This window comes from Dipodomys ordii, unplaced genomic scaffold (genome assembly GCF_000151885.1).
Source record: "Dipodomys ordii isolate 6190 unplaced genomic scaffold, Dord_2.0 Scaffold2, whole genome shotgun sequence".
Taxonomy (NCBI): domain Eukaryota; kingdom Metazoa; phylum Chordata; class Mammalia; order Rodentia; family Heteromyidae; genus Dipodomys; species Dipodomys ordii.
Genome location: NW_012267218.1, coordinates 31,283,752 through 31,302,091, shown reverse-complemented (window position 1 = coordinate 31,302,091; position 18,340 = coordinate 31,283,752). Strand labels below are relative to the sequence as shown.

Below are 18,340 nucleotides of genomic sequence, written 5' to 3'. Positions count from 1 at the left end.
GTAGAGCACTAGCCTCGAGCAGAAGTGCTCAGGGACTGTGCCCAGGCCTTGAGTCCAAACCCAGTAAATGCCAACTGGGACAAGCTATCCCAGCAATGGACACTGAACCTCCCTTCCCCCCCCCCCCACCAGGACAAAGTCAGTCCTGACAATGGAAAACCATGGAGAGGAGTAAGAGGAGATTGAGAAACCTAAGCAACTCCATTTTACTTAAGACTCCATCTCAGTTCTGCAACTTAACTCATGGCCCACTTTAGCCCCAATGCTAGGAATTTATGACAGAAAGCTATGCACAAACAATTCTTGGAGCCATAGATGGCGTCTGCTTAAGGCAGATGTTTGCCCCCAAGTGACTTTGCCCCTGAGTGACCTAGGGCTAAGAGTTACAGTTAAAACCATATAATGTTCCGACCATATAATGTTCCGACCAACTGGTTCTTCAGAGCCTAGGGCGAAACATGCCATGCATACTGTTGGTCCAGGTGTGACTCGTAACCGTTTGTGGTCAAGCTATGGACCAAGGATATTTTTCATGTAGAGGTCAACCAATCATATTTGCCCACCTTAGCTTGCTCTAAATGTTAACCAATCATGTAATTTCTTATGTAAAACTTCCTTAAAGTTGTTTGTTCAATACTGTAAAAACGGTGCTGATTCTATGCTCGGGGCCTCTTAGCATCACTAGTTGCCGAGTGCGCAGAGGACCAAGCTTGAGCTTGCAATAAACGACTCTTTGCTGTTTGCATTGATCGTGATCTCTGGTGGTCTGTGAGGGGGCATCCGAAAACGCGGTACTTCAGAGATGACATCCTAAATGGAGTCACTTTACACTCGTCCTTTCAAAATTAATCAGAGCTGGGAGAGCAAGAGAAATAGTTGCTTGCCCACCTAATGTCCATACCTGCCTACCTTCTAACTGGACAGAAAGTTAACAGTCTTGCCTTTGTTACTACTTGTATTTACAGTAGCCTCTGAAAGGATCCTTCACAGCCATCCCAGGGGACCATGCAGAGGCAGGCAGGCACAGGAGAAAGATTATTACAAGGTTTATTAGAGAAGCCATGTTTTCCCCCAGAGAGGGAGCACATGGCACTCTCCACTATCTAGGTAGCAGCAGGATCTGGGGGTAGGAAGTCAGGTAGATGGGAGTCTGAACAAAGAGAGAGAAGGGCCAGCTGTACCTTGGATCTCCAGGGCTGGGAGGAGCTCAGATCTGGGTGGAACTGAGGACCCAAGGTGGGCACAATGCTTACAGCCTCTGACTGGTACTCCCAACCAGTCCCCTACCCAGTTGCTGAAAGACCCTAGACACCCTCTTCCTGCCCTGAGTCCCAACCAGTCCCCTACCCAGTTGCCAAAAGACCCTAGACACCCCCTTCCTGCCCTGAGTCCAGTTATTCCTCCTTCCCTGTACTGGGCCACAATTGGGCTTATGCTCCAAATGGAACTTTCCTGGCCCATGGCCAAGGTGTGTTCTTCTATGTCATTCATGTTAACTGACCTTATCACCTTGTCAGCTTCTTGCCTGACCTTTCCAAAAGTCTCTTTTAACAGGTTAACATCCCCCGCCCAGGACACCACCTGGGAACAAGTCAAGGCCATCCTGTTCCTACAGGCAACCGGGGACATCACTTACACTGCCCTGCCTTGCCCAGCGCAGACCCGGACCCTAAAGACCTCAGCTCCAGGGATTCCTTGATGTCCCCAGGCCAGCAGGAAGTAGCCAAAAGAGTCCATGGCTCTGGTACCTTTAAATATCTCTGCTACCTCCTCCTCAGGTTACTGTGATCCTAAAGCAGGAAAAGTCTTACTCCCCCCTCCTCCAGGATGCCGGGAATCAGGTATGTCTCCAATCCGAGACAGAAAAGGCAATTTCAGGTCTGTGATAGCCCCTTCTGGGAATCAATTCCTCCATGGTTTATTCCTTTCTTGGGGTACTAACAGCAATTTTTGCCTTTTACTGTGTCTTGCATTTTAGATGACTATGGTCAAGGAAGAAGGAGGACATTTACCACCAAACTGTCAAGCAGATGCTTCGTGGACGGTACCCAGCCAAGCAACGAAGCAGGGACCCCTGACTACCTCGCCCCTTTACAGCAGGAAATGACCTCCACCCATACCCATCCCACCCCTGCCTGGTACCCCTATTTTTATTAAACAACAAAGGAGGAAGTGTAAGCATCACGCCCACCTTGGGTCCTCAGCTCCACCCAGACCTGAGCTCCTCCCAGCCCTGGAGTTCCCCATACAGCTGGCCCCTCCCTCTCTCCGCCCAGATCCACCTGAGCTCCCACCTCACTTCCTACACTGCCTCTTCCCCCCAAGACCCTCCTGCTAACTGGATAGGGCCAGATGCCATGTGCTCCCTTTTGGGGGAACTATGGCTCCTCTAATAAACTTTGTAATAATCTTTCTCCTGTGCCTCCTTGCCTCCGAGTAGTCCCCTGGGATGGATGTGAAGGATCCTTCAGTCCACCATGCTGTACAGTTTCCATGGCCCTCCATTAACAAGACCAACAAGTTACTCAGTATTTAACCACTGTCTCTCAAGCTGGGTACCGAGCCCCCGCCCGCATAACACGTTGTATCTGTGCTCTTATTCTGAGATATTTCCTGCTGCAGTTACTTTACAACCACACTGGTTGTGGGGCTCGAACTCAGGGTATGAACGCTGTCCCTGAGCTTTTGTGCTCAAAACTAATGCTCTACCACTTTAAGCCAGAGTTCCACTTCTGGTTTTCTGATGTTCTGGAGGTTAACTGGCTAAATGTTTCATGGACTATTCTGGACTCGCTCTGAACCTCAATCCTCAGATCTCAGCTTCCTGAGTATCTAGGATTACAGGTGCTGAAGTCATTTTTTAATCTTGTTTTTGTTTGTTTGTTTGCAAGTTCTGGGGGTTGGGCACTGTCCCTGGGCTTCTTTTGCTCAAGGCTAGCACTCAATCACTTGAGCCACAGCGCCACTTCCAGCTATTTCTGTGTATGCTGCACTGAGGAATCGAACCCAGGGCTTCATGCATGCAAGGCAAGCACTTTCCCACTAAGCCACATTCCCAACCTCATCTTCTTACCTTAAAAAGGATAGCCAAAAGCTCAGGAGATGGCTCACCAAGGCATTTTTTCTTGTTCTGGCCCAGTGGTAAGAAAAGAACTGCTCCAAAATTAGCCCAGAGACAAAGACTGAAATTACGATCAAATCCTGCCAGACTTCCACCAGGGCAAGTTTAACTATGCATACCTTCTTATCACCATGTTTTCTCCTAGTTAAATTTAAGATTTATTTTTTTAATTCCAGACAATTTCAGGGCCACTAAGTCCCTTTGTTTTCCCACTGGGTTCAATTAAACTTCCTTTCTCTGTTCTCATCCACTTCCTTCTTTCTTAGATATACAGGGATGGGTGGAGAAACCTTGTCTGACAGGGCCTTTGTGTCTGAATTACAGTGTCAGTAACATGAGGTGATAAAATCCCACTTCTTCAAAAACATTCACAATTTATTCTCACCCTCACTGGAACAATATCCAAGGAATCTTCTTGTCCTTCCATACTTATATAAGGAGGAAATCTGCAAGTGAATAACTTTTTCTCCAAAAGATCTGCCTTTCGCTCTGCTCTTCCTCTTTCAATCAGATGTATTCTAAGGAAAGATATCAGTAGGTAACAACATCATGAAACCAACTCAAAACAACTCAATGTAATTTTAATTGAATATTTAAAGTAATAAATATCCTCCTCTTATAATATATTGAGAGGGGTGGTACTACAGGTCTATATTCCCAGCTACTCAGAAGGCAGAGGCAGTGTAATTGTGAGTTTAAAGCCAGATGCAGCAAGGTCATTGAAACCCTGTCTCACAAAAACAAAAATAGGGCTGGGAAGGTGGTTCAGTGATAAAGTGCTTGCCTAGCATGCATGAAGCCTTGGGTTAGATTCCTCAGTACCACATAAGCAGAAAAAGCCAGGAGTAGAGCTATGGCTCAAGTGGTAGAGTATTACCCTTGAGCACAAAGAGGCTCAGGGACAGTGCCCAGACCCTGAGTTCAAGCCCCAGGACTGGCAAGGAAAAAAAAATACTGCTAGGTGCTGGAGGCTCATGCCAGTTATCTTCACTACTCAAAGGCCAAGACCTGAGGAACAGGAGGCTAAGATCTTAGGATGGAACTTTGAAGCCAATGCTGGGCGCTGGTGGCTCATGCCTGTAATCCTAGCTACTCAGGAGGCTGAGATCTGAGGATCATGGTTCAAAGCCAGCCTGGGCAGAAAAGTCTGTGAGACTCTTGTCTCCAATAAACCACTAGAAAACCAGAAGCTGTGGCTCAAGTGGTAGAGTACTCGCCTTCATCTGAAGAGCGCAGGGATAGCGCCTAAGCCCAGAGTTCAAGCCCCACCACCAACAAAAAAAAAAAAAAAGAAGAAGAAGCTAGCCCCAGGTAGGAAAGTCCATGAGTTTCTTAGCTCCAATAAACCACCAGAAGACCAGAAGTGGCACTGTGGCTCAAGTGGTAGAGTGCTAGCCTTGAGCTGAAGAGCTGAGGGACTGAGGGACACCGCTCAGGTCCAGAGTTCAAGCTCCATGATTGACCAAAAAAAAAAAAAAGTTCAAAGCCAACTGGGACAGGAAAGTTTGGGAGACTTTTAATCTCCATTTAATCACCAAAAAGTTGTGGCTCAACTAGTAGAGCATTAGTCGAGCAAAAGAAGCTCAGGGACAGTGCCCAGCCCAAGTTCAAGCCCCAGGACTGGCAATATATATATATATATATATATATATATATATATATATATATATATAAAATAATATTATATATAATAATATAATATTATATATTATATAATATATATTAAATAAACAGACATAACAAGAATGCACTGGTGGGAATGCAGAGTGGTACAAACTGGCAATTCTTCAAAAGTAACTTCAAGTGCTTAAACATAGAGTTAGTCTATGACCCAACAATTTTACTTCAAAAGCAAATACCTAAGAAAAATAATACATGTGTTTATATAAAAACTTATGAAAGAATACACATAGCAACATTATTAATCAAGTCAAAAAAACCTAGAAGTAACCCAGGTGTCCTTCATGAAATAAATGGGCAAACAAAACGTGGCATATACTTACAATGCATTATTATTTAACCACAAAAAGTACTTGATTAATTCTGCAAGGTAAAAAGTATTGATTAATTCTGCAAGGTAAATGAATCTTAAAAGTGAAATTCTATTAGATCTAATTCTGAGATTAATTAGGAGTGTGTAGTTCATATACTATCTTAAAATGTATCACAAAAGACTTGCTTAAAAACAAACCAGCAAATTCCCTACCTTAGACGTTTTTCTAGTTCTGTAACTCTTTCAGTTAGATTGCAGTTGCCTCTTTCAAGAGTCTTAATATTGGTGTTTTTCAAACACTTAATTCTCATTAGAGAAGAAATAAGTTCCTGAAGATCCTTGACATCATCTCTCAGGGATATTATCTGTAATGACTGTTGCACGTTATTTTCTTTGTAACTTTCCAGCTCAGTCTTCATTTCTTTCAGTGAACTTTCTTTTATGAAGATTTTGCTTTGAAGATTTCTTAGCTAATGTGGAGCAGAAAGTGTTACTTAAAATCATTTATTATCTTGGGGCTGGGAAGGTGGCTCAGTGGTAGAGTGCTTGCCTTGCATGCCAGAGGCCCTGGGTTTGATTCCTCAGCACCACATAAGCAAAAAGAAAAAAGCCGGAAGTGGTGCTGTGGCTCAAGTGGTAGAGTGTTAGCCTTGAGCTGAAGAGCTGAGGGATAGCGCCCAGGCCCAGAGTTCAGGCCCCACGACCGGACCCCCCCAAAAAAATCATTTCTTTTTTTGTTTTAAATATTCACAGTGTGAATTCATCATGGGTATTTAAACTATACATTATTGTAGAATAAATTAAAGGCTTTCAGCTCTATTCCTTAAGCATATCCCAATGTTAAAGACATTTTTAAATAAAATAAAATTGGCACTCAGGGTTTGGAATAAGTGACTTAATTCATACCCCTACTAAAATTGTTTAAGTCTTTAAATTACATCAATAATGAGAGACTAGGGATAAAGCACCACAGCAAAAAGAGAAGATGGAGGGGAGGAGGGGAGGAAGAAGGGAAGGAGGGAAAGAAGGAAAAAAGGAAGGAAGGAAAGAAAAGAAGGCAGGCAGGCTAATATTGGATTGTGCATACCTGTAACCCTAGCACTTAAGAGACTGAACATCTGAGGCTAGTGCATTTAAGGCCAGCCTGGACTACATAGTGAGACCTTGTCTCACAAAAAGTAGAAATAAAAATAAGCCTGGCTACTCAGGAGGCTGAGGTTTTAGGACCAAGATTCAAAGACAGCCCAGGCAGAAGAGTGACCAGCAAGAAGCTGGAAATGGAGAAGCTCAAAGTGCAGGTGTGGCTTAAGTGTAGTGCCAGCCTTAAGCGAAAAAGCCAAGTGAGGAGAGCCCTGAATTCAAGCCCCAGTACCAGCACGTGCGCGCCCGCGCGCGCACACACACACACACACACTAAAATAATAATAATAATAATAACAACAATAAGCTGCAAAGGCAACTAAGCTATCTGAAATGCAGTTGGAGTGGCACAGGGCACAGATCAGGTCATGAAAGTGAAGTGGAAGAATTGAGCTCAGGTTGAAACCTGTGTTTACCCTTTATTTTCTAGCCTCAGACTTGAGTGGCTGGAACTACCAGCATGCACCACCATGCCTTACATACATAAGTTGATTTTATTGCCATTCCGTTTTTCATCCCTTATGCCAAGCTCTGGAAACTCTCCTCTCAAAAATAATCAGTGAAGCCGGGTACTAGTGGCTCAGGCTTGTTATCCTGGCTACTCAAGAGGCTGAGATCTGAGGATCATGGTTTGAAGCCACCCCATCATGCAGAAAAGTCTGAGAGATTCTTTTTTTTTTTTAATTTTTTTTGGGGGGTCCAGTTGTGGGGCCTGAACTCTGGGCCTGGGCGCTGTCCCTCAGCTCTTCAGCTCAAGGCTAGCGCTCTACCACTGGAGCCACAGCGCCACTTCCGGCTTTTTTTTTTCTTTTTGCTTATGTGGTGCTGAGGAATCGAACCCAGTGCCTCATGCATGCAAGGCAAGAGCTCTACCACTGAGCCACCTTCCCAGCTCCAAGTCTGAGAGATTCTTATTTCCAATAAACTACTCAGAAAAAGCAGGAAGTGGCACTGTGGCTCAACTGGTAGCCTTCTATCCTTGAGCAAAAGAAGCTCAGGGACAGTGCCCAAGTCCTGAGTTCAAGCCCTACACCAGCAAAAGAAAAAAAAAGTGATCAATGGAACTGGATGCTGTTGGCCAACACCTGTAATCTTAGCTACTCATGAGGCTTAAATATTAAAATCACAGTTCAAAGCCAGTCCAGACAGAGAAGTCTATGAGATCGTTATCTTGAATTAAGCAGCAAACAGACAAAGCAAAACTGTGGCTCAAGTGGTAGACTGTCAGCCTTGAGATTCTGAGTTCAAGCCCTAGAACTGGTACAAAAACCCACAAAAATAGTCAGGCACTGGTGGCTCACGCCTATAATCTTAGCTATCTCAAGAGGCTAAGATCTGAGGATCATGGTTCAAAGCCAGCCCAGGCAGGAAAGTCCATGAGACTCTTATCTCCAATTAACCACCAGAAAACCGGAAGTGGTGCTGTGGCTCAAATGGTAGAGCTCTAGGTTTAAGCTAAAGAGTCCAGGGACAGTGCCTAAGCAGAGTTCAAGCCTCACGACCCCCCCCCCCCCAAAAAAAATCCCCAAAGCAACAAAAGTAAATAATGGTTGACAAAAAGTGATCTTCCTAAATTCCAGATTCAACTATTTCTCTTCAGGCATCACCACATGCCATTTGGCACCACTATCCATTCCTTTTTGCTGGTTATTGGTGCTGAGCAGCCATTGCTATCCCTATGATGCCTTCTTGAACTGAAGAACTAGAAATACAACTTGTTTGACACATCCCCTTACCTAGGATGGGTTTCTCTGTGCCAGTGGTTCTCAAATGTTAGCATATATCAGAAGCTCCCCAAGGGCTTGTTAAAAAAACATATAGGCTAGAGTTACAAGTTTGGGAGGGGGGCAGAGAATTTGTATTCCTACCAAAGATCCCACTTTTATTAATGTTGCTGATCTGGAAAACTACTTTGAGAACTGGCCTATATGCAAAGTGGACTGCATCTCTGCCATACAACTTAAAGAGGACAAGGTCACTTTCCTACTGCTATTTCTGCTGCTGAGCAAGGTCAAGGATTGTATTCAAACATTCCACTTCTAAGTAGCCTCATGGAGGTGAGAGGCAGTTGTGACTATGTAATAGAGACTTCAATGGCAGCAGAATCTCATCAGTGTGCCTTAAACTCATTTATCTATTCATTGCTGGCCCTAACTCCCCCTCACAGTCCTTGTAATCATTGTGTGTTCACATAATTCTCTATATTAAATCATTTTCTGCTTGACAAGAGGGGCTTCTGTTGTTGTTGTTGTCAGTTGTGGGACTCGAACTTTGGGCCTGCGTGCTGTCCCTGTGCTCTTCAGCTCAATGTGAGCACTCTACCAGTTGAGCCACAGTACCTCTTCTGATTTTCTGGTGGTTAATTGGAGATAAGAGTCTCACAGAGAGGGCTGGGAAGGTGGCTCAGTAATAGAATGCTTGCCTTGCATGCTTGAGGCCCTGGGTTCGATTCCTCAGCACCACATAAGCAGAAAAAGCCAGAAGTGGTGTGGTGGCTCAAATGGTAGAACACTAGCCTTGAGCTGAAGAACTGAGGGACAGTACCCAGGACCAGAGTTCAGGCCCCACGACTGGAAAAAAAAAAGAAGAAGAAAAAAGTCTCATAGACTTTCCTGCCTGGGCTGGCTTTACACCATGATCTTAGCCTCCTTAGTAGCTAGGAATACAGGCTTGAGCCACCGGTGCCCGTGTGGCTTCTGTTTTATGCAGTGACCTCAGGACCATACATCTCTCTTAATAATTTTGTTCTCCTTGACTTTCTTGTGTTTTTATGTTCTTGTTTTGTTTTGTTTTGGGTTGTCTGTTGTGGGGCGTGAATGCAGGGCCTGGGTACTGTCCCTGAGCTCTGTTGCTCAAGGCTAGCTCTCTACCACTTTGAGCCACAACTCCACTTCTGATTTTCTAGTGGTTAATTGGAGATAAGAGTCTGGGGGCCAGGCACCCGTGGCTCACGCCTATAATCCTAGATACTCAGGAGGCTAAGATCTGAGGATCTGGGTTCAAAGCCACCCTGGGCAGGAAAGTCCGAGAGACTCTTATCTCTGATAAACCACCAGAAAACCTGAAGTGGTATTGTAACTCAAGTGGTAGAGTGCTCACCTTTAGCTGAAGAGCTGAGGGACAGCACTCAAGTCCAGAGTTCAAGCCCCATGACCGACAAAAAAAAAAAAAGTGTCTCAGGGATTTTCCTGCCTGGGCTGGCTTTGAACATGATCCTCAGATTTCAGCCTTCTGAAGAGCTAGAATTACAGGTGTGAGCCACTGGTACCTATCTCCTTGACTTTAAAAAAAGTAGTTATCTCCTTTTTCTCTCCTTCCTTCATTATTTTTTTTCTGGTCTTCTACAATGGTTACTTTCCTCTCACATGTAGATATTACCAGCAGAACAATGGAGCAATTCAATTTATGCATGAGGGTCAAGTTGTTCAAATTCTTCAATGGGATGTCTAAGATTTCTGTCTCTAAGTACTCAAGCATTAGTTTGAATATGGATGATAGTTGTTGATCCAGATCATTACTTACAAATTAATAAGTCCATTTTTGACAAATGTTGTAGCAGCTGAATAGAAAATACCAATTTGGGAGATTGTAGATACTACCCAGTAACCACCTATTGATGATTTAGAAATTGTTGGCAACTGTTCTGCCCAAATTTTGCTCTTTTTTTATGTGTAATTCAAATTCGTTCTGCTATTCCCTCTGATTGATGAGCTTCATGTAACAACACTTGGCCTCTTCTGATTTCCTATCATATTCAGATTAATCTTAAGGATGCCAAACTGGTCTCAAACTTGATCTTTCTGCTCAGCCTTTTGAAGACTAAGATTATGAGCATCTGTCACCATGCCCAAAAGTCATATGCTTTTGAAAAACTTTGAATAGGGCTGGAATGGTAAAAGCACATGTTCTATATATATATATATATGAAACTATAGATCTGATCCCCAGTACCATGGAACATTTTTTTTTTCAAATCACAAAGCTGAAGTTCTCTGAAGAAGCTAGATGCTGTCCTTTAGTTTTTTTTTTTTTTTTGTTTTTTTTGCTTAAGGCTGGCATACTACCTCTTGAGCCAAACTCCACTTCCCCTTTTGGGGGTTAATTGGAGATGAGTGTCTCTCTCTCTCTCTCTCTCTCCTCTCTCTCTCCCCTGTCCTGGGGCTTGAACTCTGGGCCTAGGTTCTGTCCCTGAGTTGCTTTTGTTCATGGCTAGTACTACTACTACTTGAGCCACAGTTCCCCTTCCAACTTTTTCTGTGTATGTGGTAGTGAGGAATTGAACCCAGGGCTTCATACATGAGAGGCAAGCACTCTACCACTAAGCTACATTCCCAGCCCAAGAGATAAGAGTCTCTTCGGGGGCTGGGAAGGTGGCTCAGAGGTAGAGTGCTTGCCTTACATGCATGAGGCCCTGGGTTCAATTCCTCAGCACCACATAAGCAGAAAAAGCCAGAAGTGGCACTGTGGATCAAGTGGTAGAGTGCTAACTTTGAGCTGAAGACCTGAGGGACAGCGCCCAGGCCCATAGTTTAGACCCATGACTGACAAAAAAAAAAAAAAAAGAATCTCATGAGCCATGTGCTGGTGGCTCATGCCACTTACTCAAAGGGCTAGCCCACAAACCTAAGTATTCTGAGCCATTTGCTTAAAGGTAATAATAGAGGTAGGTAGTACAGACATGAACAGCTACATCATAGTACCCTAACAATTACAAAGGCCTTTAAGCTTCCAACCAGAGATACCTGTATGTCTGCCTCTTGTGATAAATCCAGAGAACAGACTCAACTGAAGAATTTCTAGAGAACACTCCAGTCTTCATCATAGGGAGTAAAAGTCTAGGCATTTCCTGCAAATGTAGCTTATGTCTTCTTTTATCTATTGACGCCACACAGAAGTTTCACCAAGAATTAGGTAAAATTAATGGCTATTTGCTATTTGGTAGCATATTGAAAATAGGAATTCATTCCTTCCATTAAAAATACTTAGGGCAGGCTGGGAATGTGGGTTAGTGGTAGAGTACTTGCCTAGAAGGCCTGGGTTTGATTCTTCAGTACCACGTAAACAGAAAAGGCTGGAAGTGATGCTGTGGCTCAAGTGGTAGCACTAGCCTTGAGCACAAGATGGCTCAGGGACAGAACCTAGGCCCTGAAACCAAGCCCCAGGACTGGCAAAAAAAAAAAAAACCCACCCCAAAACTTAGGCCTAAGCCAGGTGCTAGTGGCTCATGCCTCTAATGTTTGTCTAATTTACAGAAGATACAATTTCCCAGTGTGTGGTTCTAAAAAATCACATACCTCAGCTAAAAGGTTCTTGTTTTTTACTAGCACTCCAGTAAGGTCAGTATAGGCTGGGTTAGCTGCCCTTCTGGTGTACATCATTGAGTTCCTGGTGGGAGCCACTTTCAGAGATGGATCAAAACAAATCTACAAGGAGAAACTTCCAGTTAATTAACTAAACCTGTATTCACCCTTACCCCTCAAACCTGTGAATCAAAACCACAAATTTTCCAGCCCATACAAACTCTAAATAAGGAGTTTTAAAGAAGGGTAAAGGAAATGTGATAGGGGGATGAAAGTGACTGAAATACAGCAGTTACTATGTATGGAGATGTACCAATAAAATTATCCTTCTTCTATGATTGAAATAGGCTAATAAAAAGGGGGGATAGTTTTAAGTAGAACATACCTTTAAAATATTCATTTTGAAGTTAAGTTCAAGGGAGAAAAAAGTAACATGCTGACTTAAAAAACTTCTTTTAAGTTTTCTTTCTTTCTTTCCTTTTTCTGGTGCCAGTACTAGGAGCTGGGCTCTGTCTCAGCTTTTTCACTAAAGGATGGTCCTCTACTACTTGAGCCATACCTCCACTTCTGGCTTTTTGCTGGTTAACGAGATAAGAGTCATATGGAGGGCTGTGTAGGTGGCTCAGTGGTAGAGTGCTTACCTCACATGTATGAGGCCCTGGGTTTGATTCCTCAGCACCAGATAAACCGAAAAAGCTGGAAGTGGTGCTGTGGCTCAAGAAGTAGAGTGCTAGCTTTGAACTGAAGAGCTCAGGGACAGCGCCCAGGCCCAGAGTTCAAGTCCACGACTGACACAAACAAACAAAAAGAGTCATATGGACTATTCTTCGTGGGCTGGCTTCAAGCGAAGATCCTCAGATGTTAGCCTCCTGAATGGCTCGGATTACAAGCATGAACTGTCAGCAGAACTCAGTTTTCTAAAACATACTTGCCCAACAATTTATAGTACTAGTCATAAGTAAATGTAGCACATCTAGATTGTAGAGATTTAATTTCTTAGAGTACAAAAATAAAGAAAATATGTAAAATATGGGAAATTTTTATGTGCATCTCATAAAAACTTTAAGGAACTTGAACTACCTGAAAGTCACTGATGGAGGATTTACCAGTATTTGTTTTGGTTTTTGTTTACAAATAAATTCCTATGCACAAAATTAATTTGTGTGTGTGTGTCTGTGTGTGCGCGCGCGCACGCACGCATGCACATGCACGCTGGTCCTGGGGCTTGAACTCAGGGCCTGCGTGCTGCCCCTAACCTTTCATGCTCAAGGCTAGTGCTCTACCACATGAGCCACTGCTCCCCTTCCTTCTTTTGGTAGTTAATTGGGGATAAACTTTTCTTGAATGAAAAAGCTAAGGGAGAGCACCCAGGGCTTGAGATCAAGCCTCAGTGCAGGTGAAATAGAAGATCATTTGACCTTGCTTTTTGCATCATTCACTAACAATAACAACAACAAAAATGATCAGGACACTAAGAAAATGGGCAATTAGACCTGTACTTTCAACTCTCAATAGTGCTACCAAAGATCACTTATCACACACTGGGGGAGAAATAAAAATCAGAGAACAACTCACCGCTGGGCTATTTTTTCGGATTGATAGATTCTTGACTTCTAATGACTTAGTCTCATTCGGTCTTTTGATTTGCCCAGTAGCAACCATTCCTGAATCTGAGTGGTTTAAAGATTGGAGAGGGCTTGACATGCTGGAGACACAAGAATCATGAAACACATCTAATGGTGACCATGATGCTTCCAAGGGGAGTTTCCATACAGCGTACAGGAAGAGATGCTAAAGTCTATTCAGTGTCAACAGCAAAGTCTCCCAGAACTTCCACCTCCAGATACTCAATGTTTAGCTAGACCTCAGGAGTTAGTTGCCTGCTGAACCTGTTGCTTGGAGACAAATGACAGCATCAAAACAGTTTACATTGTAACTGGTTGAAGTGGTATGTTATTTGTATATGTCATAATACATTTTTTTTTTTAGCCAGTCCTAGGGCTTGAACTCTGGGCTTGGGAACTGTCCCTGAACTCCTTTTACTCAAGGCTAGCACTCCACCTCTTGAGCCACAGCATCAATTCTGGCTTTTTCTGTGACTAATTGGAGATAAGAGTCTCATGCCCTTTTCTTCCTGGACTGGCTTCACACTGTGATCCTCAGATCTCAGCCTCCTGAGTAGCTAGGATTATAGGCATGAACCACCAGTGTCTGGCAATATAATTTTAAATGCTATTTGTGAATCATATCTTTAGACATATGATTTGTACATTTCCCTCATTTTCAGTTTCTCATCAGAAATGTAACTATATCTCATTAGAAACAACCAAATGATAAAAGTCAAACATGGGAAAAAAAAAAGTCCAACAGAAGAATGTGATGGTTCTTAGTGCTTACAGCCAGGGGAAAAGAAAAGAAAAATGTAGGGCTGGGAAGGTGGCTCAGTGGTAGGGTGCTTGCCTTGCATGCATGAGGCCCTGGGTTTGATTCCTCAGCACCACATAAGCGGAAAAAAAAATTGTGTGTGTGTGTATGTGTGTGTGTGTGTGTGTGTATGCTAGTGCTGGGGCTTCTTTCTCTCTCTCTCTCTCTTTTGTCAGTCCTGGGGGTTGAACTCAGGCCTGGGTACTGTCCCTGAACTTCTTTGTTTAAAGCTAACACTCTACCACTTGAGCCACAGCAACACTGGTGCCTGGCATAAGTACATTTCTTTTTGGACAATGTCACATCTTCCCTTCCACTAAAATTTTTGTAAATATCACAAATTTCAGTATTGCCTTAAATCCCATTTTCCCCATTCAGTTCAAGTCTATATATTATCTTCCTTTTTCTAAAGTAAAAGATTTAAAAAAAAAAGAGGAAAGGCATTTCTAGATTAATGTCTATGTTTTATTATGCAATAGGATAGGAATTTCTTTTTTTTTTTTTGGCAGTTGTGGGGCTTGAACTCAGGGCCTGGGTGCTGTCCCTGAGTTCTTTTATTCAAGGCTAGCTCTCTTCCACTTTGAGCTATAATTCTGCTTCCAGTGTTTGAGTGGTTAATTGGAGATAAAAGTCTCATGGGGACTTTTCTGCCAGCCTGGGTTCGAACCACAATCCTCAAATCTCAGCCTTCTAAGTAGTTAGGATTACATTGGTAAGCACCAGCACCTGCTCTCTTTTTTTTTTCTGTGTTTTTTTTTTAATTAGGGAATATATTCTTGGAAATAAAGTAATATGGGGTGGGGGGGGCAGGGAGTGTAGTCATGGAAATGAGAGGGCAGAGATGGGAGGGGAAAAACAAAGGAGGAGGCAACAATGCTTGGTAAGAAATGTACTTACTAACTTGTTCGTGTAATTGTAACCCCTCTGTATGGTCTTTTCACAATAAAAAAAACTTATTAAAAAAAAGTAATACGGGAATGTATTATGAATATGACATGTAGAAACTGCACAGGAAGGACTTTATGTAAATGGGCTGTGTGTTTCTTTTGCTGAGTCAGAAAGATGGACAGTTCTAGGATGAAATGAATTTGCACCGGAGAAGAAAATAATAAGGATCATGTGACTTGAGGGTCAATGAACAGAAAACATAAAGACTTGTCTTTCTTCCTTAACCTTGAAATCTGCATAAAATGCATCTATTAATTCATTCTAGATTTGTTGAATGTAGGGGCAACTTCCAAAGTATAAATATCGTTCATAAGATTTTAGTTTCTCCCTTTCTATTATTGAACACTTAAGATGATTACTGACTCAGTTCCTTTTATAATAACCAAGAAAGCTGGGTGCTGGTGGGGGTCCTAGTGGTTCATGCCTATAATCCTAGCTACTCAGGTGGCTGAGATCTGAAGATCACAGTTCAAAGCCAGCAAGAGCAAGAAAGTCTGTGAGACTCTTATCTCCACTAAACTACCAAACAAAGATGGAAGTGGAACTGTGGCTTTACTGGTAGAGCACTAGCTTTGAGCATAAAAGCTCAGGAACAGCACCCAGGCCCAGAGTTCAAGACTCAAGACCAGAAATGTTCTGGTTAGGTGAAAAGAAATAGCTTTTTAGTCCTAGAATGATAATACCTAGAACAAAGTTCTTGAGATTTCCATCCTTTAATTTCTTATTATCTTACCATTTTATACATCCTGGGGCTTGAACTCAGGACCTGGGCACTGTCCCTGAGCTTTTTGCTCAAGGCTAGTGCTCCACTAGTGCTCCACTACTTGAGCTACAGCTCCACTTCTGGCTTTTTGATGGTTAACTGGAGATAAGAGTCTCATGGATATTCCTTCCTTGGCTGACTTCCAACCATAATTCTTAGATTTCAGCCTCCTGAGTAGCTAGGATTATAGGCATAAACCATCAGTGCCCTGCTTCAAATCTGATTTTCTTTCTTTCTTTCTTTCTTTTTCTTTCTCTCTCTCTCTCTCTTTCTTTTTTTTGTGCTGGTCCTGGGACCTGAACTCTGGGCCAGGCTCTGTCGTTGAGCTTCTTTTGCTCAAGGTTAGCCCTCTATCTCTTGGGCCACAGTATTATTTCCAGTTTTTTCTGAGTAGTTAATTGGAGTTAGGAGTCTCATGGACTTCTCTGCCTAGGCTGTTTTTTGTTTTTGTTTTTTGTCGGTGGTGGGGAATGAACTCTGGACCTGGGTGTTGTCCCTCAGCTCTTCAGCTCAAGGCTAGCACCTTACCACTTGAGCCACAGTGCCACTTCTGGCTTTTTTCTGCTTATGTGGTGCTGAGGAATAGAACCCAGGGCCTCTTGCAGGCGAGGCAAGCACTCTACCACTGAGCCAACTTCCCAGCCTCCTAGGCTGGCTTTGAACTGCACTCCGGCATGAGCTACCAGCCTGCAGCTCAAATTGGATTCTTATTTCCAATTAAGCATCAAAAAGCTGGAATTAGAAATTTGATTCATGTGAGTGCCACATGAATAGAGTGAAAGTACAAAGCCCTGAGTCCTAAGTTCAAGCCCCAGTACCAGCACACAAAAAAGAAAATAAGAAAGAAAGAAAGAAAAGAATCCCAGTGAGGCACTAGTGGCTCACACCTGTAATTATAGTTACTAAGAAGCTAAGATTTGAGAATCATGGTTTGAAGCCAGCCTGGACAGAAAAGTCTGTGAGATTCTTTTGGGGGTGGGGTCCGGTCGTGGGGCCTGAACTCTTGGCCTCTTCAGCTCAAAGCTAGTGCTCTATCACTTGAGCCACAGCGCCACTTCCGGCTTTTTTTTCTTTTTGCTTATGTGGTGCTGAGGAATCGAACCCAGGGTCTCATGCATGCAAAGCAAGCACTCTACCACTGCGCCACCTTCCCAGCCCAAGTCTGTGAGATTCTTATCTCCAATTATCAGCAAAAAGCCAAAAGTGGCTCAAATGGTAGAGTGCCAAACTTGAGCAACAAAAGCTAAGGGAGAGGTACTTGGCCCTGAGTTCCAGCCCCAGTATCAGCACACACACAAATCCACTACAAGTTAATTGAAAATACAATGATGGTGTATTAAATGTCTAAAAAATAACAAAGTACAGAAATATAAAATGATTACTGTGATTTAAGGTTTTGTCTTGGACTACTCTACTTTTTACAAACTAATAAGATATAACATCTGGCTGGGTACCAGTGGTTGCCAGTCCCAGTGGCTGTCAGTTGTTAATGGCGCATGCCTATAATACTAGCAACTCAGCAAGCTGATACCTGATGATCATGATTCAGATCCAGCCTGAGGATGAAAATTCATGAGACTCTTAACTCCAATTGACCATCAAAAATCTAGAAGTGGAAGTGGTGCTGTGGCTCAAAATGGTGGAGCACTAGCCTTGAGCAAAAGAGCTCAGGAACAGCCTCTAGGCCCTGAGTTCAAGCTCAGCTTGTGGGTGTTCAGTGTGTGTGTGCGCACATACACACCATGTATATACATATATACACACTCACATATTTATATATATAGAGAGAGCGTCTGTACTTCATTTAGTAGAAAGTAAAAACCATAAATTTTTACCACGTTAAGAAAAAGAGAAAACTTTAAATCCAAGATCAGTTCCCAGAAGACACCAGAACTCCACTACGAATGGTCGTCCTGTAAAGTTTGCCAGTGGAATGTTTGCACACTGAAGAAACGGTTGCTAGGTGAATGCATCACAGAGGTCCAAGGAAGGAGGACTTCTCAAAGTGGTCATTTGACCTGTGATTATTTCTCTAATAAAATAAAAACACAAAAACGCTTTTTGTCAAGAATCAAACTTGTAATATTGTAATGTTGTAGTGCCTGTAATCCTAGCTACTCAGGAGGCTGACGTCTGAAGATCTAAGTTTCAGGCCAACCTGGGCAAGGAAGTTCATGAGACTCTTACCTTCAACTAACTACCAAAAAGCCAGAAGTGGAACTGTGGCTCAAGAGATAGAGCAGTAGCCCTGAGCAAAAACGCTCAGGGACAAGGCCCAAGCACTGAGTTCAAGCCCAGTTACAGCATATACAACACACACACACAAATAGTAAGCTCAAAAAAAATCTTCAGGTGATCCTATTAATAGTGACAAACATGAAAATGTATTTTAGATTTTCTTGCCAGTTTGGGGCTTGAACTCAGGGCCTGGGCACTGTCCCTGAGCTGCTTTTGCTCAAGACTAACACTTTGGGGGCTGGGAAGTTGGCTCAGTGGTAGAGCGCTTGCCTTGCATGCCTGAGGCCCCGGGTTCGATTCCTCAGCACCACATAAGAAAAAAGCCGTAAGTGGCGCTGTGGCTCAAGTGGTAGAGTGCTAGCCTTGAGCTGAAGAGCTGAGGGACAGCACCCAGGCCCAGAGTTCAGGCCCCA

The 18,340-nt window shown here is 43.2% G+C and overlaps 1 protein-coding gene across 1 annotated transcript in view; it reads right to left on the bottom strand.

Moving 5' to 3' along the window:
* LOC105983770 (coiled-coil domain-containing protein 170-like) overlaps nt 1–13,258 on the bottom strand; it is a 36,432-nt gene extending 23,174 nt beyond the window's left edge. Inside the window, exons 1-4 of the mRNA XM_013013801.1 lie at nt 13,130–13,258; nt 11,549–11,677; nt 5,328–5,584; nt 3,507–3,639 (exon numbers count right to left, since the gene is read on the bottom strand). Of these exons, the coding sequence (XP_012869255.1) occupies nt 3,507–3,639; nt 5,328–5,584; nt 11,549–11,677; nt 13,130–13,258 (648 nt within the window). The remainder of the gene's footprint in view (nt 1–3,506; nt 3,640–5,327; nt 5,585–11,548; nt 11,678–13,129) is intronic.
* Nucleotides 13,259–18,340: the final 5,082 nt, after the last annotated feature.